A 25,202-nucleotide genomic window follows, 5' to 3' on the forward strand; every position below is an offset into this window, starting at 1 on the left:
CGCCTACCCCTTTGCGACCCTGTTCGCAGCAGAGAACTGAGGTGTCCAGATGATGTTTTAAAAGGAACCGCTTGGGAAAAGTGTTGTCCTTTCTGATGGAACCTGCAGAATGTTTTATGTTGTTTGTACATTTGTTAAATGTTGTATGTCTGACAGGAGAATTTTTCTCACTGCCACACGCCTATTCGGCCGAAACCTCTGAGGACTTGCCTTCAGAGACCCACCGTTGCCACACGCTGTTCAGAGGAACTAGCTTTTCAGCTGATGCTTGTTCAAGTATCAGACGCCCGCTCGTAACTGCCCTTCTGGTTCGAAGGATAGAACCACTACGGTAGCCCCACCACGATGACTACATTTTTGCCCGTTCTTGTTGGTTGCTCAGGCAGTGGAGAAACGGCTTGAGACCCGCCCTGCCTGGGAACCCCCTCGCTGGTCAATCACGCTCGGGTAAGAGAGATACGGCATTGGTAGCCGTCCTACCCGGGGACTCCATCCACCTCTTACCCGTCGCGGCCCATACGCACCTCATTTGGCATTTTTCATTTCAAAAAGTTTTGTTTGTTTAGGTAACCCTTAGGTTGTTGGCCATCTGCTATTTACATCCAGGAACATTTGGATGCAAAATCAGCACTGGTTCATGATTGGGAAGTGTGCCGTGTCCTTAAATTTGTTTTTTGAAAAAAGAATGAGGGAGTCACACATAGTGACCAATTATAAAGGGAGTAATTGGCACTACAGGACAGACACACTAGCGTACCAGATATTAAACAAAGATAGTTGCAGACACTATGCTTGTTTCTACAGAACTCCAGAAGCTCCAGGACCGGAGAAAATAAAGAGAAGAGAAGAAAGAGAAGGAAAGAGGACAGCCATGAGGACTTCCTTCATCGTGATCAACATACTGTTCATGGACATTTGGTTGCGCGTGAACGCGAACCCCATGACTTCAAACCCCCCGGCCGTTAATGTTTCACTGCCCCGCAGTACCCAGAGCCTAGTCACCAGCGACACTACATCTTCTTGGTGTGCCAGGTTCATAACCTGGTACTCCCTGTCCTATGTGATCGAAACACTACTAGCATTGGCAATACTCTGCTGCATCGTGCAGACTATGCGTCTACGGAAATGGAGAAGGAGAGCCTACCGCGCTCGAACCCCGGTATATAGGATCAGATCCCCTATGTTCGGATACGACCAGACCCCTGACCCCCGCGATCTATTATAAAATAATAAAGTGCACTCACTTGCATTTATTGTTGTTGTAAATAAAGAGATGTTTAAAAAAAAAAAAAATTGTATGATCCTGAGCTTGACTGCCAAGCCAGGACTGTATGAAATGCTGTGATTTTTGTTGTATGATTGAGGAAGGTAGGATAATGGAATGTTTATGCGAGTGTAGTATGCTAAGGATAAGTTAGAGGTTCCAAGTTTGTTGTTTTGTAATGCATGTCCCTGTCTGACATAGCGCACTTGGAATTGTACGTTAAAATTTTTTGTGCATAGCTATGGTCAGTGCAGAGGCCATGTAGGAGGTGTCCCCCCCGGTCAGAGAATGGAAAGTAACAATCATGATGTGATCCTTCACGCTTCGCGTTAGGATCACAAGGAGGGGGTGTAGCCATGTAAAATGGCTAACTCCCGATTAGAATGGCCAAACCCTGATTTAAAATGGCGAACGGAAGAGGCTGATGGGAAAATCAGCCAACAGGACTCAGACAGACAGCTGCAGGTATAACAGTGTATTCGCCTCTGGGGAAGCCAGACAGAATTGATACCTGCAGCCATCAACACAACAACACACCAGCCATCTGCATAGTAAGTAGCAATCCCGGGAACAATATGCTACAAATTAGTAACACAAAGCCGACCCAGACTTTTCGGCACCAGCAGGAGCTTACACAAAGAGAGGTGAATGACCACCCCTCGATCAAGGAATCGCTCCAGCATTGGAGAATATCGAACCAAGTGGTTGGGGCCAAGTCCAATCACTTGGAACCAGGTACAAGGTCCGCCCCAAGAGGCGGGAAGCCCCTGGGGACTATAAGAATAGGGGTCAAGTTCAAATCGACCCTTCTTCCCTTCTTCTCCTCTCCGCACCCTTCGAGTCCCTTCTGCTGACCCTCTACAACAGCCGCAAGAAACAGTAAGTCTTACTCCAACGCTCGCTATGAGATAGGCACTCCTGACTATCGACCTGTACCAGCTTTGAATCCCGCAGGCTCAGAACCCATACAAAAGGCCATTCGTTTCCCTGATCTGGTGGGCCATTTCCAAAGTTAAGTATTGGCCTGTTAGTTGTAGGAAGTAGCTCAGAAGTAGAATTAATGTATAAGTATTGACTGCTGTATATAATAAATGTGCGTTGATTTAACTCTAAGCGGTGTGTTGGATTACTGATCATTACTCGGACTTGAACCACGTGGCGGTATCAGAAAGATACCTGCCGACTCAAGAGCAAAGGTGATAGAACAAGAGCAATTAAACCAAGGCTAAAACGAGCAACAGTGTGGATTCCGCACATTCTCCCCGTGACTTTCGTGGGTTCCCTCCGGGTGCTCCGGTTTCCTCCCACAGGTAATAGAATCATAGAATTTACAGTGCAGAAGGAGGCCATTCGGCCCATCGAGTCTGCACCGGCTCTTTGAAAGAGCACCCTACCCAAGCCCACACCTCCACCCTATCCCCATAACCCAGTAACCCCACCCAACACTAAGGGCAATTTTAGACACTAAGGGCAATTTAGCATGGCCAATCCACCTAACCTGCACATCTTTTGGACTGTGGGAGGACACTGGAGCACCCAGAGGAAATCCACGCACACACGTGGAGAACGTGCAGACTCCGCACAGACAGTGACCCAAGCCGGGAATCGAACCTGGGACGCTGGAGCTGTGAAGCAATTGTGCTAACCACCATGCTACCGTGGTCCTGAAAGACGTGCTTGTTAGGTGAATTGGACATTCTGAATTCTCCCTCTGTGTACCCGAACAGACACGGAAATGTAGCAACTTGGGCCTTTTCACAGTAACATCATTGCAGTGTTAATGTAAGCCTACCTGTGACAAAGATTATTATACATCAATGCCAGTCGTTCTTTGGTACTTACGCTGCCTGACACCCCAAGACAGATCGTGTGCATTCCCCCAGCCTCCACCTGCATCACTTTCTCCGTCAATAGCTTGACAAAGGCGGGTTTCTTCCTCTCCATCACATTTTCTCCGAGGCCTAGTTGGCCAACGTCACCCTGGCCCAGCGTCAGGACAATCCCAGGGATCGTCCTATGTGAGGAATGCGAGACTGCGGGGAAGAAAAACAGAGTTAGGTTTCCAACATCATCAGAAAGCACAGACTCGACAGGCAAAACCACACAGACTAGGTTTCTGTTCACTCGCCCATAGCGGATGACAGGGGTGATCAATTGGAGGTGATTAAGACGATTAAGAGGGTGTATAGTGCAAAAGGATTTTATCTTGTGCGGACTCCGAAGACAAGGGCAGGGGTCTTAAAAAATTAGAGCTCGACCCTTCAAGGGCGGTGGCAGGACACATTTCTTCACAAAAAGCATAGTGAAAATCTGGAACACTTTCCCTTCCCCTCCCCCACCCCCAAAAAAACAACCTGTTGAGGCTGGAAATCAATTAAAAATTCCAAAGCAGAGACGGATATATCTTGTTAAAAAAGGATATTAAAAGATTATAAAATCAAGGCAGGCAAATGTAGCGCTGCTAGAGATCAGCTAAAATCAAGTTCAATTGGGTGGAACACGACGAAGAGGACTGAATGGCCTACTCCTGTTCCTACAAACACTTCTTCTCAGGTAATCAGTATATAGAAGTTTAGCTAAATTGAGTTGCTTTTTTAAAAACAAAATCTAATTAAGGAACAATGTAATCAGAGATCATAGAATTTACAGTGCAGGAGGCCGCCATTCGGCCCATCGAGTCTGCACCGGCTCTTGGAAAGAGCACCCTACCCAAGGTCAACACCTCCACCCTATCCCCATAACCCAGTAACCCCACCCAACACTAAGGGCAATTTTGGACACGAAGGGCGATTTATCATGGCCAATCCACCTAACTGCACATCTTTGGACTGTGGGAGGAAACCGGAGCACTCGGAGGAAACCCACGCACACACGGGGAGGATGTACAGACTCCGCACAGACAGTGACCCAAGCCGGAATCGAACCTGGAACCCTGGAGCTGTGAAGCAATTGTGATATCCACAATGCTACCATGCTGTAGCGTGGCCAATCCACCTACCCTGCACATCTTTTTGGGTTGTGGAGGCGAGACCCACGCATATACATAGAACATAACAGCACAGAACAGGACCTTCGGCCCTCGATGTCGTGCCGAGCCTTGTTCGAAACCAAGATCAAGCTATCCCACTCCCTATCATTCTGGTGTGTGCTCCATGTGCATATCCAGTAACCGCTTGAAAGTTCCTGAAGTGTCCGACTCCACTATCATAGATTCCACACCCTAACCACTCTCTGAGTAAAGAACCTACCTTGGACATCCCTCCTATATCTCCCACCCTGAATCTTATAGTTATGCCCCCTTGTAACAGCTACATCCACCCGAGGAAATAGTCTCTGAACATCCACTCTATCTATCTCCCTCATCATCTTATAAACAAACCTCTATTAAGTCGTCTCTCATTCTCCTCCATTCCAAAGAGAAAAGCCCAAGCTCCCTTAACCTTTCCTCATAAGACCTATCAGCCAAACGAGGCAGCATCCTGGTAAATCTCCTTTGCACCCTTTCCAATGCTTCCACATCCTTCCTATAGTGAGGTGACTAGAATTGCACACAATACTCCAAATGTGGTCCCACCAGGGTCATGTACAGTTGCAGCATAACCCCACGGCTCTTAAACTCAATCCCCTTGTTAATAAACGCTAACACACTATAAGCCTTCTTCACGGCTCTGTCCACTTGAGTGGCAACCTTCAGAGATCTATGGACATGAACCCCAAGATCGCTCTGTTCCTCCACATTCCTCAGAACCCTACCGTTGACCCTGTAATCCGCATTCAAATTTTTCCTACCAAAATGAATGCAAGGGGAATGTGAAAATTCCACATGGATAGTGACCCGGGGCAGGGATTGATCCTGGGTTCTCAGCACTGTAAGGCAGCAGTGCTAACCACTGCGCCACCGTACCGCCCCCAAATTGACTTGCTTTTTAATCCCTGTAATCAAGATCACCACATCTTCACAACACTGTCTCCCATTGAGGATCTACTTGAGAACCTTAGCAGCTGAAAAGACCTGTTGAACTCAGGAGCAGAGACAGCCTGGGATCCCACTCCCAAACACTGTCCAGAACCCTGACGAAAAGTAGACTCTTGGGACGATGGATGTGATGACCCCTGCAGTCAAACAGCCCTGCATTACTCACTGCTGAGGTTCGCCCATGGAAAACAACGACAAAGGGTATCTGGGATTTGTACAGCTGTGCCCAGGAAAATATCAGCACCTTCAGGAAAGGCAAATAAACCAGACAAAAGCACAAGATAGGTGGCAGGTAAGAAGATTGGGCAGAATATAAAAGACAGCAAAGAATGACTAAAGGATTAATAAGGGGGGGGGGGGAATAGTACTGGAGAAAGTTCACAAAGAATATAAAAACCAGATAGTTCATTTTGATATTTAAATGAGAGAGGTAACAAAGTGAGTGTTGGTCCAATAGAAAGTGAATCTGGGGTATTAATTATTGGAAATAAGGAGATGGCAGATGAATTGAACAGATATTTTGCATTAGTCTTCACTACAGACAATACAAGTAACATCCCAGAAATAGCTGTACATCAGGAAATAGAAGGGAAGGATTCAAGCAAATTACAATCACCAGGGCTGACCAACCACCGGGTGCTGATGGACCTCAGCCTAGGGTCTTGAAGGAAGTGGTTAGTGATTTCCAAAATTATCTCAATTCGGGGAAGGTTCAATTAGATTGGAAAATAGCGAACGTAATTCCTTTATTCAAGAAGGGAGGGAGACAGAAAGCAGGAAACTACAGGCCAGTTATTTTAACACCCGTCATCGGGAAATTGTTAGAAGCCGTTATTAAAGATGTTATATCAGGGCACTGGAAAAAGAATCAAAGTGATCAGGCAGAGACAACGTGGTTTTGTGAAAGGGAAATCACCTTTACCCGATTTATTGGAGTTCTTTGAAGAAGCCATAGTGCTGTGGGTCAAGGGGAACCCGTGGATGTACGGCACTCAGATTTCCAGGCGGCATTTCATAGGATGCAACATTGAGCAGCACGGTGGCGCAGTGGTTAGCAATGCTGCCTATTGGGCTGAGGACCCGGGTTTGATCCCGGCCCTGGGTCACTGTCTGTGTGGAGTTTGCACATTCTCACCGTGTCTGCGTGGGTTTCGCCCCCACAACCCAAAGATGTGCGGGTTAGGTGGATTGGCCACATTAAACTCGCCTTATTTGGAAAAAAATAATTGGGTACTCTAAATTTAAATTTTTTTAAAATAAGATGCAACATGAAACATCATTGCGAAAAATAAACACTCATGGTGTAAGGGTTAACGCATTGGCATGGACAGAAGATTGACCGGCTAACAGGGAACATAGAGTAGGTATGAATGAGTAATTTTCTGGTTGGCAAGATGAGTGGTGTGCCACAGGGATCAGTGCCGAGATCTCAACGGTTTCTAATTTATGTAAATGACTCGGATGAAAGGACACAACGATAGGCAGGAAAGTAAGTTGTGAAGAGGACAAATGGAGGCTACATGGGATATAGATAAGTTAAGAGTGGGTGGATCAAGATCTGGCAAAAGTAGTGTAATGTGGAAATAATGTGAAATTGTCCGTTTTGGCGGGAAGAATAGAAATAAGCATATTATCGAAATGGTGAAAGATCGCAGAGCTCTGAGATTCAGAGAAGTCAGAGTGTCCTAGTGCATGAATCACAAGATTAAGAAGCAGGTAGAGCAAGTAATTAGGAAAGCTAGTAAACTGTTATGGGTCTATTGAAAGGGAAATTGAACATAAAAGTAGCGAGGCTAGGGCAGCCCTGCTGCCTCACAGTGCCGAGGTCCCAGGTTCGATCCTGGCTTTGGGTCACTGTCCGTGCAGAGTTTGCACATTCCCCCGTGTTTGCGTGGGTTTCGCCCCCACAACCCAAAGATGTGCAGAGTAGGTGAATTGCCCACATTGTACAGGACACCATTGAAGCCACATCTGGAGTACTGTGTATAATATCGATCTACTTATTTAAAGAAGAGTATAAACACATCAGCAGTTCAGACTAATACCAGGAATAGGCAGGTTGTCATTTGAGGAAAGGTTGGAGGTTAGGTTGGAATCCACTGGAGTTTAGAAGAGAAAGAGGCGACTTGACTGAAACCTTTAAGGTTCTATGGGGCATTGACAAGATGAATGTGGAGAGGATATTTCCTCTTGTGGGAGAGTCTAGAATCAGGAGTCACTGTTTAACAATTTAAGGCAGAGCAGAGGAAAAGAATCATAGAGTTTACAGTGCAGAAGGAGGCCATTCAGCCCATTGAGTCTGCACCGGCCCTTGGAAAGAGCACCCTACCCAAGCTCACAACATCACTCTATCCCCGTAACGCCACCCAACTTTTTTGGACACTAAAGGCAATTTATCATGGCCAATCCACCTAACCGGCACATCTTTTGACTGTGGGAGGAAACCGGAGCACCCGGAGGAAATCCACGCAGACACGGGGAGAACATGCAGACTCCACACAAACAGTGACCCAAGCCGGGAATCGAACTTGGGACCCTGGAGCTGTGAAGCAACTGTGCTAACCACTATGCGACCATGCTGCAGTCTTTGGAACTCTCTTCCTCAAAAGGCAGTGGAAGCAGAGTTTCTGAACGTTTTTTTTTTTAATTTAGAGTACCCAATTAATTTTTTCCAATTAAGGTGCAATTTAGCGTGGCCAATCCACCTACCATGCACATTTCTTTTTATTAGGTTGTGGGTGCGAAACCCACGCAAACACGGGGAGAATGTGCAAACTCCACACGGACAGTGACCCAGAGCCAGGATCGAACCTGGGACCTCGATGCCATGAGGCAGCAGTGCGACCCACTGCGCCACCGTGCTGCCCTGTTTGGGAATATTTTTAAGGCAGAGCTAGGTAGGTTCTTGATAAACAAGGGATGAAAGGTTGTCGGGGGCAGGCAGGAGTTTACAATTATATCAGCCATGACAGAGCAGGCTCCGGGGGCCGAGTGGGCTACTCCTGCTCCTAATTCATATGTGCGTAAAAGAAGATTTGCCAGTGTGTAAGTTTACATGACTGGTCTTCAGTGACCATGCATATCAGCAGAGTGAGATTGTGAATATCAAGCACAATGGAAACTGGGGCCATAACATCCGGACTTGGTATATCGCCGTTCCTTCACTATCGCCGAGCAACATACCTGGAACTCCCTTCTTAATGACACTATAGGTATAGCAACATCACATGGACTGTAGCGTTTTAAACGGTTCATCGCCACCCTCTCACAGGCAGAGATGGGCAATGGCAGATTTGCCAGCAATGCTCAGATTCCACAAATGAATACAATCTTGCTGGGGCATTGCCTGTCCATGGCGCGTGCCAAAGAAAGGCTAGTCCAGCGCCTTTTTGCCTCGGAGTGCATTAATCCTCATGGACAAGTGTCACCCCCACTCTAATATCAATACCAGAGCTTTAGGGGGTTCAGTCACACATCCTCAGATTACCAATGGTGTCATTTACTTCACCTCAAAGCTGTTGGTTCCTGCCAACTGAAGGAATTACGATCTTCACCTCTGAGATCCCTCTGCTGCGAGCGGCCATGAAATTTCAAAACCAGGGGTTTGTTTCCCTTGGACTGAGACCTGACCGTGTGTCTGCTGATTGAATCTTACAACAAGATGGGGCAGCACGGTGGCACAGTGGTTAGCACTGGGACTACGGCGCTGCGGACCCGGGTTCGAATCCTGGCCATGGGTCACTGGCCGTGTGGAGTTTGCACATTTTCCCCGTGACAGCGTGGGTTTCACCCCCACAACCCAAAAGACGTGCAGGGTAGGTGGATTGGCCACGCTAAATTGCCCCTTAATTGGAAAAAAAATAATTGGGTACTTCTAAATTTTAAATAAAAACCTTATAGCAAGGTAAATGTGTGGCTATGAACTAAAGTGGGTGCTCCACTATAATCGTTACCTTCCGAATGATTTAATACATGAGTACCATTACATAGCAAGTTTAAAAAAGACTCCTCTCCTAAATTACAGCAAGCTACATTTACATAGCACCTTTAACATAATAAAAAGAGCTTCACAGCAACATTATCAATCAGAACTTTGACAGTGAGCTACATAAGGAGATATGAGAGCAGATGATTTTAAGGAGCGAGAGGTGGAGAGACAGAGGATTAGTGAGTGAATTCTGGAGTCAAGACACAGGGACGGCCGCCAATAATGGAGCAATGAAAACAGAGATATGCAAGATGCTGGGATTTCAGGAGTGCAGAGATCTGGCAGGATCGGAGGGCTGGAGCTCACAGTGATACGTTCCAACCCCAGCAGAAAGTGCTCCCTCCAAATACCACAAAGATCTGGAAAGGCAAGAACCTTCACGCCATCCACTAGGCGATTTCCGTACTCGAGGTGGGAAATATAATTTACAGAAACTGATCGTAGTAGAGGCAAGGACCCAAGTCCACCCACGTGCTCAAGTAATCGGCCCACCTTCTCTTTTGAGAATCTCCCTCAATCAACATCAGAAAGACAAATTCTCTGATCACATTGCTGTTTGGGGAAGGGTTACAAGTGGCTGTCATGTTTCCTACATTACAATGACGGCTCTTCAAAAGGTACTACACCAGCTGCAGTGTTGAGGCACACGCTGTGGCCATGAAATGTGCTACACAAATGCAAGCCCTGGTTTTGTTTCTCAATTCAGTGACTTAGATGTCTCTCTTGCTGGAGATGCTGTTACACCTGCTCAGTTATTTCCAGGATTTGTTTTGTTTTATTGGTCCTTATAGAGGATGAGAAGGGAGATTTAATAATGGGAGATGAGGAAATGGCTGAGGAACTGAACAAGTTTTTTGGGTCGGTCTTCACAGTGGAAGACACAAATAACATGCCAGTGACTGATGGAAATGAGGCTACGACAGGCGAGGACCTTGAGATGATTATCATTAAAGAGGTAATGATGGGCAAGCTAATGGGGCTAAAGGTAGACAAGTCTCCTGGCCCTGATGGACTGCATCCCAGAGTGCTAAAGGAGAAGGCTAGGGAAATTGCAAATTCACTCGTGAAAATTTACCAAAATTCACTAGACTCTGGAGTGGTCCCGGTGGATTGGAAATTAGCAAACGTGACACCAGTGTTTAAAAAAGGAGGTAGGCGGCTTCCGGGTGCGGCGATGACCAGCTAAGTCGCACGTTTCGGCAGCTCCCGGTGGAACGGACTTTTGGGCTCTTGATAGGAGCCCCAACGGCAATTTTAACGGCTAAAAACACCGTGCGGTAAACCAGAAGGGTGTTCCCCCTGGACACGGATGGAAAAAGGAGAGGAAAGTGGCCGGATTGCAGCGGATCCTTTGGAACAACGGCAAGGAAGGCAAGCAAAAACCAAGATGGCGTCGGAAGGTGGCAGTTTCATATGGGGCCCTGAACAACAAGAGTTCTTGAAATGCTGCGTGGAGGAGATAAAAAAGGAAATGAAGAAAGAGTTGTTGGCCCCGATACTACAGGCGATCGAAGGGCTAAAGGAGGAACAAAAGACCCAGGAGCAGGAGCTTCGGGTCGTGAAGGCGAAAGCAGCCGAGAATGAGAACGATATACAGGGCCTGGTGGTGAAGTCGGAGATACAGGAGGCACATCAGAAACGATGTGTGGAGAGGTTGGAGGCACTGGAAAACAACGCAAGGAGGAACAACCTGAGGATTCTTGGCCTTCCTGAAGGTGTGGAGGGGACGGACGTCGGGGCATATGTGAGCACGATGCTGCACTCGTTAATGGGAGCGGAGGCCCCGACGGGTCCGTTGGAGGTGGAGGGAGCGTACCGAGTTATGGTGCGAGGATCGAGAGCAGGAGAAACTCCCAGAGCCATAGTGGTGAGATTCCTCCGTTTTAAGGATAGAGAAATGGTCCTTAGATGGGCGAAGAAAACTCGGTGCAGTAAATGGGAGAACGCGGTGATCCGCGTTTATCAAGACTGGAGTGCGGAGGTGGCGAGAAGGAGGGCGAGCTTTAATCGAGCCAAGGCGGTACTTCATAAAAGGAAGATAAAATTTGGAATGCTGCAACCGGCAAGACTGTGGGTCACATATCAAGGGAGGCACCACTACTTTGAGACGGCGGATGAAGCGTGGACTTTTATTGTAGAAGAAAAACTGGAATGAGTGGATTATGAAAAAGAACGTTTGGACAAAGTGGTGGGGCGAATGTGGGGGGCGAAGAGGGATTTTATGTTCTAATCCTGCGGTATGGTAACTTTTCTTTCTCCCACAGGTGGTGATGGGGAGAGGTGGGGAGGGAGAGGAGATGGGGCGTTGGCCATGGGAGGCGGGGCCGAGGGAGAAGCGCGGGCTTGGTTCCCGCGCTATGATAATTATGGCGGGAATAGAGAAGCAGGAAGGAGGGGGCGTCGCACGGTGCGAGCAGTGGTCACGGGCGGAAGCCGAGGTCAGCCAGAGTTTGCTGACTTCTGGGAGCAACATGGGGGGAGTAATTACGCTAGCGGGGGGTCTAGCGGGGGGGTGGGAGGGGGGAATTACTGGGTTGCTGCTGCTGGGGAAAGGGGGGAGTGGGTACGGGAGAGGATGGGCGGGGGGGCACCGCCTGGGGGAGATACAGCTGCGTGGGAACTGGGTGAGAAGCTGGAAAAGGATGATGGCTAACCGGCAAGGGGGGGGGGGGGGGGGGGGGGGGGGGTGGGAAGCCCCCCAACTCGGCTGATCACGTGGAACGTGAGAGGGCTCAACGGGCCGATAAAGAGGGCACGAGTACTCGCACACCTTAAGAAACTGAAGACAGATGTGGTTATGTTACAGGAAACGCACCTGAAACTGATAGACCAGGTTAGGCTGCGCAAAGGATGGGTGGGGCAGGTGTTCCATTCGGGGCTGGATGCGAAAAACAGGGGGGTGGCTATATTAGTGGGGAAGCGGGTAATGTTCGAGGCAAAGACTATAGTGGTGGATAACGGGGGCAGATACGTGATGGTGAGTGGCAAATTACAGGGAGAGATGGTGGTTTTGGTAAACGTGTATGCCGTGAACTGGGATGATGCCAACTTTATGAGGCGAATGCTAGGACGCATCCCGGACCTAGAGACGGGAAAGCTGATAATGGGGGGAGACTTTAACATGGTGTTGGAACCAGGGCTGGATAGATCGAAGTCCAGGACTGGTAGGAGGCCGGCAGCAGCCAAGGTGCTTAAGGATTTTATGGAGCAGATGGGAGGTGTGGACCCGTGGAGATTCAGTAGACCTAGGAGTAAGGAGTTCTCGTTTTTCTCCTATGTCCATAAAGTCTATTCGCGCATAGACTTTTTTGTGTTGGGTAGGGCATTGATCCCGAAGGTGAGGGGAACGGAATATACGGCTATAGCCATTTCGGATCATGCCCCACACTGGGTAGACTTGGAGATAGGGGAGGAAACAGGAGGGCGCCCACCCTGGAGAATGGACATGGGACTAATGGCGGATGAGGGGGTGTGCCTAAGGGTGAGGGGATGTATTGAAAAGTACTTGGAACTCAATGACAATGGGGAGGTTCAGGTGGGAGTGGTCTGGGAGGCGTTGAAGGCGGTGGTTAGGGGGGAGCTGATATCAATAAGGGCACATAAAGGGAAGCAGGAGAGTAAGGAACGGGAGCGGTTGCTGCAAGAACTTTTGAGGGTGGACAGACAATATGCGGAAGCACCGGAGGAGGGATTGTACAGGGAAAGGCAAAGGCTGCATGTGGAATTTGACTTGCTGACTACAGGCACTGCAGAGGCACAATGGAGGAAGGCGCAGGGTGTACAGTATGAATATGGGGAGAAGGCGAGCAGATTGCTGGCACACCAATTGAGGAAAAGTGGAGCAGCGAGGGAAATAGGGGGAGTGAGGGATGAGGAAGGAGAGATGGAGCGGGGAGCGGAGAGAGTGAATGAAGTGTTCAAGACATTTTATAAAAAATTATATGAAGCTCAACCCCCGGATGGGAGGGAGAGAATGATGGACTTTTTGGATCGGCTGGAAATTCCCAAGGTGAAAGAGCAGGAAAGGGTGGGACTGGGAGCACAGATCAAGGTAGAAGTGGTGAAAGGAATTAGGAACATGCAGCCGGGAAAGACCGGACGGATTCCCAGTTGAATTTTACAGAAAATATTTGGACTTGCTCGCCCCGGTACTGACGAGGACCTTTAACGAGGCAAAGGAAAGGGGACAACTGCCCCCGACTATGTCTGAAGCAACGATATCGCTTCTCTTAAAGAAGGAAAAGGACCCGCTACAATGCGGGTCCTACAGACCAATTTCCCTCCTAAATGTGGATGCCAAGGTCCTGGCCAAGGTAATGGCAATGAGAATAGAGGAATGTGTCCCGGGGGTGGTTCACGAGGACCAAACTGGGTTTGTGAAGGGGAGACAGCTGAACACGAATATACGGAGGCTGTTAGGGGTAATGATGATGGCCCCACCAGAGGGTGAAACGGAGATAGTAGTGGCGATGGATGCCGAGAAAGCATTTGATAGAGTGGAATGGGATTATTTGTGGGAGGTGTTGAGGAGATTTGGTTTTGGAGAGGGGTATGTTAGATGGGTGCAGCTATTGTATAGGGCCCCAGTGGCGAGTGTGGTCACGAATGGACGGGGATCGGCATATTTTCGGCTCCATAGAGGGACAAGGCAGGGATGTCCTCTGTCCCCATTACTGTTTGCACTGGCGATTGAGCCCCTGGCGATAGCGCTGAGGGGTTCCAAGAGATGGAGGGGAATACTTAGGGGCGGAGAAGAACACCGGGTATCTTTATATGCGGATGATTTGCTACTATATGTGGCGGATCCGGCGGAGGGGATGCCAGAAATAATGCGGATACTTGGGGAGTTTGGGGATTTTTCAGGGTATAAATTGAACATGGGGAAGAGTGAGCTGTTTGTGGTGCATCCAGGGGAGCAGAGTAGAGAAATAGAAGACCTACCGTTGAGGAAGGTAACAAGAGACTTTCGTTACCTGGGGATCCAGATAGCTAAGAATTGGGGCACATTGCACAGGCTAAATTTAACGCGGTTGGTGGAACAGATGGAGGAAGATTTCAAGAGATGGGATATGGTAGCACTGTCAACGGCAGGGAGGGTGCAGGCGGTTAAGATGGTGGTCCTCCCGAGATTCCTCTTTGTGTTTCAGTGCCTCCCGGTGGTGATCACGAAGGCTTTTTTTAAAAGGATAGAAAAGAGCATCATGGGTTTTGTTTGGGCCGGGAAGACTCCGAGAGTGAGGAAGGGATTCTTACAGCGTAGTAGGGATAGGGGGGGGCTGGCACTACCGAGCCTAAGTGAGTACTATTGGGCCGCTAATATTTCAATGGTGAGTAAGTGGATGGGAGAGGAGGAGGGAGTGGCGTGGAAGAGATTAGAGAGGGCGTCCTGTAGGGGGACCAGCCTGCAGGCTGTGGTGACAGCCCCATTGCCGTTCTCACCGAGGAACTACACCACGAACCCGGTGGTGGTAGCTACACTGAAGATTTGGGGACAGTGGAGACGACATAGGGGAAAGACCGGAGCATTGGGGGGGGTCCCCGATAAGAAACAACCATAGGTTTGCCCCGGGGGGAATGGATGGGGGATATGGAATGTGGCCAAAGAGCAGGAATAACGCAACTGAAAGATCTATTTGTGGATGGGATATTCGCAAGTCTGGGAGCGCTGACCGAGAAATATGGGTTGCCCCAAGGGAATGCATTCAGGTACATGCAATTGAGGGCTTTTGCGAGGCAACAGGTGAGGGAATTCCCGCAGCTCCCGACACAAGAGGTGCAGGACAGAGTCATCTCAAAGAAATGGGTGGGGGATGGTAAGGTGTCGGATATATATAGGGAAATGAGGGACGAAGGGGAGACTATGGTGGATGAACTAAAAGGGAAATGGGAAGAAGAGCTAGGGGAGGAGATCGAGGAGGGGCTGTGGGCAGATGCCCTAAACAGGGTAAACACGTCATCCTCGTGTGCCAGGCTAAGCCTGATTCAGTTTAAGGTATTACACAGGGCACATATGACTGGAACACGGCTCAGTAAATTTTTTGGGGTGGAGGATAGGTGTGCGAGGTGCTCGAGAAGCCCAGCGAATCATACCCATATGTTTTGGTCATGCCCGGCACTACAGGGGTTTTGGGTGGGGGTGACAAAGGCGCTTTCAAAAGTAGTAGGAGTCCGAGTCGAAACAAGCTGGGGATTGGCTATATTTGGGGTTGCACAAGAGCCGGGAGTGCAGGAGGCGAGAGAGGCCAATGTTTTGGCCTTTGCGTCCCAAGTAGCCCGGCGCAGGATATTGCTAATGTGGAAAGAAGCAAAGCCCCCGGGGGTGGAGACCTGGATAAATGACATGGCGGGGTTCATAAAGCTAGAGCGGATTAAGTTCGTCCTAAGGGGGTCGGCTTAAGGGTTCACCAGGCGGTGGCAACCGTTCGTCGAATATCTTGCGGAAAGATAGATGGGGGAAAAAAGAAGGCAGCAGCAGCGGCCCAGGATTTGGCGGGGGGGGGGGGGGGGGGGCGGGGGGGGGGTGTAGCCTGTGACAAGGCAGTTGCCAATTAGGGCTAGTTTTCATTTTTGTTATTTAATATTTATTTATTTTTTGTTTATATAAAAAAGGTCATTGTTATCTGTATTGTTATAATGTTGTGTAAAGGATGCACAATGTACTGTGTTGGTTGACCAAAAATTTTCAATAAAATATTTATTGAAAAAAAAAAGGAGGTAGGCAGAAAGCGGGTAATTATAGGCCAATTAGCTTAACTTCGGTAGTAGGGAAGATGCTGGAATCCATCATCAAGGAAGAAATAGCGAGGCATCTGGATGGAAATTGACCCACTGGACAGATGCAGCATGGGTTCATAAAGGGCAGGTCATGCCCAACTAAGTTAGTGGAATTTTTTGAGAACGTTACCAGGGCGTAGACAATGGGGAGCCAACGGATGTGGTATATCTGGATTTCCAGAAAGCTTTTGACAAAGTGCCACACAAAAGATAATGATGCATAGCGTTAAGGGTAAAGTAGTAGCATGGATAGGGGATTGGTTAATTAATAGAAAGCAAAGAGTGGGGATTAATGGGTGTTTCTCTGGTTGGCAATCAGTAGCTAGTGGTGTCCCTCAGGGATCAGTGTTGGGCCCACAATTGTTCACAATTTACACAGATGATTTGGAGTTGGGGACCAAGGGCAATGTGTCCAAGTTTGCAGACGACACTAAGATAAGTGGTAAAGCAAAAAGTGCAGAGGATACTGGAAGTCTGCAGAGGGATTTGGATAGGCTAAGTGAATGGGCTAAGGTCTGGCAGATGGAATATAATGTTGACAATTGAGAGGTTATCCATTTTGATAGGAATTACAGCAAAAGGGATTATTATTTAAATGATAAATTAAAACATGCTGCTGTGCAGAGGGACCTGGGTGTCCTAGTGCATGAGTCACAGAAAGTTGGTTTACAGGTGCAACAGGTGATTAAAAAGGTGAATAGAGTTTTGGCCTTCATGCTAGAGGGATGGAGTTTAAGACGAGGGAGGTTATGCTGCAACTGTATAAGGTGTTAGTAAGGCCACACCTGAAGTATTGTGTTTAATTTTGGTCTCCTGACCCAAGAAAGGACGTACTGGCGCTGAAGGGTGTGCAGAGGAGATTCACTAGGTTAATCCCAGAGTTGAGGGGGTTGGATTACGAGGCGAGGTTGAGTAGACTGGGACTGTATTCGTTGGAATTTAGAAGGATGTGGGGGGATCTTATAGAAACATATAAAATTATGAAGGGAATAGATAGGATATATGCGGGAGGTTGTTTCCACTGGTGGGTGAAAGCAGAACTAGGGGGCATAGCCTTAAAATAAGGGGAAGTAGATTTAGGACTGAGCTTAGGAGGAACTTCTTCACCCAAAGGGTTGTGAATCTATGGAATTTCCTGCCCAGTGAAGCAGTTGAGGCTCCTTCGTTAAATGTTTTCAAGATAGAGCGTTTTTTGAAGAATAAAGGGTTATGGTGTTCGGGCCGGAAAGTGGAGCTGAGTCTACCAAAGATCAGCCATGATCTCATTGAATGGCAGAGCAAGCTCGAAGGGCCAGATGGCCTACTCTTGCTCCTAGTTCTTATGTTATTTCCAATGGTATTTTGCTTCTGTACTGGGGCAGGTGTGCAGTTTTTAAAATATATATAAATTTAGAGTACCCAATTATTTTATTTTCCAATTAATGTAGCGTGGCCAATCCACCTAATCTGCACATGTGCATACCTAACCAGTCTAGGGCAGTACGGTAGCACAGTGGTTAGCACAGTTGCTTCACAGCTCCAGAGTCGCAGCTTTGATTCCCTGTCCGTGCGGAGTCTGCACGTTCTCCCCGTGTCTGCGTGTATTTCCTCCGGGTGCTCCGGTTTTCTTCCACAGTCCAAAGATGTGCAGGTTAGGTGAACTGGCTATGCTAAATTGCCCTTAGTGTCCAAAAAATGGTTAGCTGGGACTACGGGGATAGGGTGGAGGTGTGGGGATAGGGTGCAAGTATGGGCTTAGGTAGATGCTCTTTCCATGGGCCGATGCAGACTCGATGGGCTGAATGGGCTCTTTCTGCACTGTAAACTCTATGATCTTTGGGTTGTGGTGGTGCAACCCACGCAGACACGGGGAGAATGTGCAAACTCCACACCGATAGTGACCTGAGGCTGGGATTCGAACCCGGGCCCTTAGCGCCATAATCCCAGTGCTAACCACTGCGCCGCTTGCCGCCCAGGTATGCTGGTTTAACTGTTTTCCCACCTGCCTCCACCCCAGCGAGTGCACAGACTGCTGATTGGACAGAGATAATGTTATGGGCCAGGGTTTAGAGAACCCCAAAGTGTACCATGGTGTTCACCTGACCCACAACTTTTAATAGATTGTGGTATGGGGAGCACACGGCCCACTCTACAGGTGTGGGACAGCAGAAATGGAAAACGTATTTTTTGAAGCAAAACCATGTTTATTGTATGAACTCAAGTTAACCTTTTTAAAACATAGTGAACATCTCAGCAACCATCAATTCAAATACAACCCCCAAAGAACACAACACTAAGTAATCCTTAAGCTGTCCCTTTAACATCCATACAACTTAAAAAAGAACTTTTAACAGAAGCACATCAGGTTAAAGTCACTACTGAGAGCAGTTATTAATTTTAAATCACCAAAGGCTCGATTTACAGTTTTAGGTTAGAGAGAGAGACTAATACCCCTTCTGGCTATGACTGCAGCTATCCAGCTCTGAAAACAAAACTAAATCGCACCCTGCTGCAAACAGCCGAAAATGAAAGTAAAAAGCTGACAGACAGCCCAGCTCCACCCACACTCTAACATCAATTTTAAACACCCATTTCTTAAAGGTACATTTCTCAAACACCCATTTCTTAAAGGTACTCTCACATGATAATAGAAACGTAGAAAATGGGAGAAGGCCATTCATTATGATCGTGGCTGATCATCCAACTTAATGGCCTAATCCCGCTTTCCCCTCATTTCCATTGGTCCTCTTCGCCCCACGTGCTATCGCTAACTGTTTCTTGAAGACGTACAATGTTTTGGCCTCAAGTACATCCGCTGGTAACGAATTCCACGGGCCGATCACTCTCAGGGTGAAGGAATTTCTTCTCACCTCTGTCCCAACTTGTCTACCCCGTATCCTCAGACTGCGACCCCTGGTTCAGAACACACCCACCATCAGGAACATCCTTCCTGTATCTACCCTGTCTAGTCCGGTTTTATTTATTTTTAAAATAAATTTAGAGTACCCAATTCATTTTTTCTAATTAAGGGGCAATTTAGTGTGGCCAATCAACCTAGCCTGCACATCTTTGGGCTGTGGGGGCGAAACCCATGCAAACATGGGGAGAATGTGCAAACTCCACACGGCCAGTGACCTCGGCACCCTGATGCAGCAGTGCTAACCAATGCACCGCCGTGCTTCCCCCTAGTCCTGTTTTATAGGTTTCCATGAAATCCCCCCTCATTCTTCAGAACGCCAGCAAATACGGTCCTAACCGATTCAATCTCGTCTATACACCAGTCCCACCATCCCAGGAATCAGTCTGGTATACCTTCGCTGCACTCCCTCTAGAGCAAGAACATCCTTCCTCAGAAAAGGAGACCAATACTGCACACAATATTCCAGGAGTGGTCTCACCAAGGCCCTGTATAATTGCAGCAAGACATCCCTGCTCCTGTACTTGAATCCTCTCACTATGAAGGTGGCGACTTGGGGCTTTTCACAGTAACTTCATTGCAGTGTTAATGTAAGCCTACTTGTTGCACTAATAATTACTATCATACCATTTGCCTTCTTTACCACCTGCTGTACCTGCATGCTTACCTTCAGCGCCGTAGACAGCAGTGCTAACCACTGTGCCACATACCTCCCCCAAATCCCTTTTTCAATAGTGGTGTCACATTAGCTACCCTCAATCTGCAGGAACTGTTCCAGAATCTACAGAATCCTAGAACTTGACCACCAATGCATTCATTATTTCTAGAGCCACTTCCTCAAGTACTCTGGGATATAGATTATCAGGCCCTGGAGATTTATCAGCCTTCAAACCCATCAATTCCCCCAACACCATTTCTCTACTAATATCAATCTCCTTCAGTTCCTCCTTCTCACCAAACCCAACATTTCTGTTATCTGATTTGTGTCCTCATTTGTGAACACAGAATCAAAGTATGTGTTTAGTTGCTCAGCCGTTTATTTGTCCTCTATTGTACAGTCCCCTGTTTTGGGGGGTCTTCACCAATCCTTTTCTCTTCACGTACCTATAGAAACTTCCAGTCAGTTCTTATGTTCCCTGCAAGCTTACTCTTGTACTCTATTTTCCTCTTCTTAATCAATCCCTTGGCCCTTATTTGCTGAACTGCTCCCAATCCTCAGACCTGTTGTTTTCCTTGGCCGATTCTTCCTTGGATTGAATACCATCTCTAAGATCAACCAACTGAATCAAACCTTGTGGTCTAGAATGGGTCTTGCCCTACTATGAAGCGAAATTTGCTTTGTTACTTACTCTGCCGTTCTGAGTCGATTTCTGTGTAGGTACAACTAACTTCCAGCTCATGGTGATAACATTTCAAACAAGGGGCAAGTATCAGTAGTTTCAGCTTTTCTAGCCATTGGTACCAGTAAAATTGAATTTTCAGCAGGAGCTTGCAAACCAAGTACATACAAAGTCTGCCACACTGGCAAAGACACAAGGTTGCTTTCCACATGCATTTGGGGAGCAACTGAGAGACTGTATCACTACACAGCAAGATTCACACAGAGGCAGGGAGCTGCAATGTCATAGATACATCCTGAGGGAAAAGGGACTGGCCCCCCAGAGATGTCGTACTCTTGTGACGCAAGCGAGCAGGAGCAGTGTGATGCACAGATCGTCACGGTAACATTTACAAAACAAACCAGCAAACCTCATCACTAGAGAGTACAGACTTCATAAAGCAGGTCCATGACACTGCAGAAGTTTAAACAGTGACTCCAATGCGTTAACTTTTCCTGTTCACTTAGCACAGGCCTGGTTACTGGAGAGTCAGCCTTTTCAGACCATTGTTTTGTAGGAACCGACACCCAGGGCCGTCCATATACACAATGGATTGGTCATTCAAATGTAACTTAGAGATTTCTGAATTGATGATTAATTGTTGATACATCTGAATAGTCTATCCCAATGCTCAGTTTCTATTACTAAGTGAAGGGGCTGTTTAGCACACTGAGCTAAATTGCTGGCTTTGAAAGCAGACCAAGGCAGCCAGCAGCACGGTTCAATTCCCGTAACAGCCTCCCCGAACAGGCGCCGGAATGTGGCGACTAGGGGCTTTTCACAGTAACTTCATTGAAGCCTACTTGTGACAATAAGCGATTTTCATTTCATTTCATGAATGCACAAGTCAGCAATTGTTGTCAAAACGTCACTGGTTCCAAATTGCCCCATATGTAACAGGCAGAAAAAACTGAAAACTGTGCCTGTGCAGTGTTCATGAACACACAACTAATACAACCTGGAATGTGTGACATTTCTCATTGGGTGTCAAGATCAACAGTAAAAAGTTCCATTTATACAGTCTATAAATGTGTCAGCAAGTTATCATTTACTCTACAGGCCTGTCTCTAACACATGATACAATGGAATTTTTTTTACGCAGAGGGTAGTGGGTGCCTGGAACTCGCTACCGGAGGAGGTAGTGGAAGCAGGGACGATAGGGACATTTAAGGGGCATCTTGACAAATATATGAATAGGATGGGAAGAGAAGGATACGGACCAAGGAAGTGTAGAAGATTGTAGTTTAGTCGGGCAGCATGGTCGGCACGGGCTTGGAGGGCCGAAGGGCCTGTGCTGTACATTTCTTTGTTCTTTGTTTGTTTCTTTGAATATGAAGGCAATGCAATTATTGGGTGTAATTGGGGTTTGGATTTGAGGTTTCCAATTTTCCCACTATTCGAAGGCCGGCTGAAGCAACACACTTCAATAAAAGGCCACTTCACTGCAGGTTCCTCCAGCTTCTAATCACGTCCCCTGGACTAATCCCTTTTTATAAAGAACCTTACATGAGTTGGAAATGGACACCCACCACAAGGACACAGCATTTCACGCCCCTCTACGATTCAAAATCTCCCCCAGCACAAGAGAGCAGAGCTGTTCCACACATACTGCCCAATGCGAGGCTACCCTGCTCTCGAAGGCTTAGTTCCATACTGCTTTTTAAACAAGAACTATCATTCATATCACACCTTTCCTAACCGTAGGAAACCCCAACACATTTACAGTCAATGAAGCACTTTTGAAACGTAGTCAGTCGGAAATTCAGCAACCAAATGTGTACACAGGAAGCCCCCGTTTTCTGCAAAGTGTTAACAATCTGATAAATCTTGGATTGGACTTGTTTTATTGTCACGTGTACCGAGGTATAGTGAAAAGTACTGTTCTGCGTACAGTCCAGACAGATCGTTCCATACATGAAAAACAAACAGGGCATACATAAATACACAATGTAAATACATAGACCCAGGCATCGGGTGAAGCATACAGGAGTGCAGGACTACTCCGTAGAGGTGTGTGAAGAGATCAGATTAGAATTTATAAGAGTCATTCAGGAGTCTGGCAACATATTATATATATATGTATATTATATATATATATATATATATATATATATATTGGCCAGAACACTGGCGGCAGGGTGGGGGTTGGGGAGAAAGAATCTCCAATTCACACTTTGTGATTCACATTCACACAATTCAGAATGATGACTTGTTTGCTGTAAACCCCAGGGAGCTTCGGTGTGTATGGGCAACAAACCAGGGCTAGGCGAGTGCCAGGATTGTATGTGTGTACTGCCAGCTTGACCAGCACAGAGTGCAGTAATCTCCAATTTACTTGCCCAGCCAGCAGTCTGCTGGGGCACCGATAAGTGGGAACAAACCCAGACCCTTGAGACAAGGTTTTAACCACCCCACTAATCCGGCATCTCTCCGGGTCTCTTGACCCCGACTTTCCAGCGTGCTTGTTGACATCGCGGGACGTCGCGGTTCCAGTATCACCTTACTGAATCTGGCATTGAGGGTTGGTCTCTGCAATTCCAGCACCCGACAAGCATTAACCCACAGCAATTACAACCGCAACTTAACCCCTTTCCCTCCACTCGAAGAATGGGTTTGAAGCCTCCCTGGGCGAGTGCAACAGCAGGAGCTGCACAGCATACCATTGGAGGGTTCCCAACAGACATACATCTAAACAGCAAACATTGATCATCTTACTGAAGTGAAAGAAAAAACAAGAGCATTACACCAAAGTTTAAATACACCAAATAGTTAATAAATGAATAATAAAAGTATTCAACTGCTATATATAGAACTTAGCCAGTGATAAGAGAATCCAGACATATGGCAAACCAGTGATTCAAAGTTAATGAAAATACTCACTCTTCAATTTTTTACTTTCGTCACCTTGCGTTTTTTCCTCATTATCTTTTGACCTTTTCACTGACCTTTTCCCAGGCATTGTATTCTGGAAATCCTGTCAAGCAACAACAACAGAATTGAAGTGAAATACATATTCAGATTTAGCTACACCATGCTTCTGGTGCATTCCTGATCATCTCCTGTTAAAAAACTATCTGTCAGAACACCCACACACAGGCACCCCTCTTCAAAGTTCCCTTTTTAAAATAACCATAACAATATCAAAAAAGAATTGCTTCCCTATTTTGTGACTGTTCCATTAAGGTGTATTTTAATAACTCACTGATCTGTGATCAGAATCCAAGTTTAGTACTTGGATACAAGCGTCTTATGACTCGCAAGATATCAGCCTCAATCCAGATACAACAGTCGATATCTTAAAGCAGACATCGACTTACAGCTTTGCAAGAGGCCATGGAGCCCCGAGTGCCTCTGTAACTTCAGAAGCAGTCCCTCAACACTGCCGATTTTCCTGTAGCCCCGCAACTTTCTCCTGAGTTTCTATCCCGTTCCTTCCACTACTGAATCTGCCTCCACTCTCCTTCCAAGCTGCAGACCATCTTAACTGGCTGGGTAGAAGAGTATTAAAAATCATCTGCCCCCCCCCCCCCCCAGTGCTTTTGTCACAACATCAAACATTGTTCTATTTACTAAATAACCGAGAAATCCTGATTATTCTCAGTGACGCCGTTGTGCAAGTTGGCCCTGAAGACAAACCAAAAAAGGAAACAATGTCATTCAAACTGCCCGCTCACAAAAAACAAATCTCTGGGCCTAAAATGTTAATTCCCAATCTCTCAGTAACTCTCGCTGGCCAACAAACCAGCTACGCCCAAAATTTGGAGAGGAAAAAAAAACCTCCTTCCTGAAAGTATAGGGAGACCGAATTAATAAATTAAAAAATATATGCAGCAAGTTCAGAGAGCCAAGCGACTATTCTGGACACTCCGCCAGCACAGGCCTAGGCAATGAGCAAAGGAGCCAGCCAACGTAGCCGGTGGCAGCAAAACAGGGAGCCCGGCTTTCGGTCGGAACCAGTCGAGACTCCCCAGGCCCGGGACCTCCCGCGCCCCGGGCAAACTTTTCTGACCCCGAAGAAAAGCAACTTTATTCACAAGGAAATTAAACTTTTAAACTCCCGACCCGTTAACGTACGGGTGAAGCAATTCAATGCACGGTGTGTGTGTGTGGGTGGGGGTGGGTAACGTATGCAGTCAGTCCCGGAGGAGAGAATTAAAACTGGGAACGTGGGTCTGGCCCATTGCACCCAAAAGAAATGATCCCGAAATGGTGGGGCCGGAATGTGGGCTTCGCGCTCCGAACGCCGCGCTTGCCGAACATTCGGAAAGAGAACACACAGACACCGGGTCAGCACGTTGGGACACGCGGCGTTCTAAATCGGAACGTTACGATACAAGGCATTTGGAACGTTGTGACACACGGCGTTCTAAATTGGAACGTTGGGACACAAGGCATTCGGAGCGCGAGGTGGTCGCCGTGCCGTCACAACACCCCCCCCCCCCCAAAAAAAAATCAACTGATTTGCTCTTCCTATCATCACACGGAGCAATATATTTACCATTTCCTCTCACTGGCCTGCCTCCTCCCGCCGCCGCCACCTCTCTTACTCTCACTATTATTTTCCTCTACCCCTCTGCAACGCCACTGACAAGCGCAGGCGCATGCCCACAGCTGAGATCAGAGCCCGCGCAGTTTGGAATGGATGCGGAAGCAGGGGGAGTAATGGATTATTGACTGGAGCCGGTTGACTGGCTGGCCCCCTGGACAAAGGGGCCGCGTTGTCAAACAGCAGCTGCCGCCGTCGCCTTGTGCTCACGCCTGTCATTCCCCAACGCTGCACGAGTCATTTGTTCATGTTTTAGTGTTGTCGCATTCACCAAGGTTGCCCAAATGTCATCTCGACATCGTTGATTTTAATGTGAGGCCAGTCAAATGAACTTTTAATTAATTGGATTGGATTTGTTTGTTGTCAACGAGGTACAGTG

General features: G+C 47.4%; 1 protein-coding gene across 1 annotated transcript in view; it reads right to left on the reverse strand.

Moving 5' to 3' along the window:
* Window positions 1-24,917, reverse strand: part of LOC140418289 (regulator of chromosome condensation-like) — a 53,665-nt gene extending 28,748 nt beyond the window's left edge. The window contains exons 1-3 of the mRNA XM_072501782.1: window positions 24,776-24,917; window positions 23,158-23,251; window positions 3,107-3,297 (exon numbers count right to left, since the gene is read on the reverse strand). Of these exons, the coding sequence (XP_072357883.1) occupies window positions 3,107-3,297; window positions 23,158-23,251; window positions 24,776-24,778 (288 nt within the window). The 5' untranslated portion in view covers window positions 24,779-24,917. The remainder of the gene's footprint in view (window positions 1-3,106; window positions 3,298-23,157; window positions 23,252-24,775) is intronic.
* Window positions 24,918-25,202: the final 285 nt, after the last annotated feature.

Source organism: Scyliorhinus torazame, chromosome 1 (assembly GCF_047496885.1).
Source record: "Scyliorhinus torazame isolate Kashiwa2021f chromosome 1, sScyTor2.1, whole genome shotgun sequence".
Classification (NCBI taxonomy): Eukaryota; Metazoa; Chordata; class Chondrichthyes; order Carcharhiniformes; family Scyliorhinidae; genus Scyliorhinus; species Scyliorhinus torazame.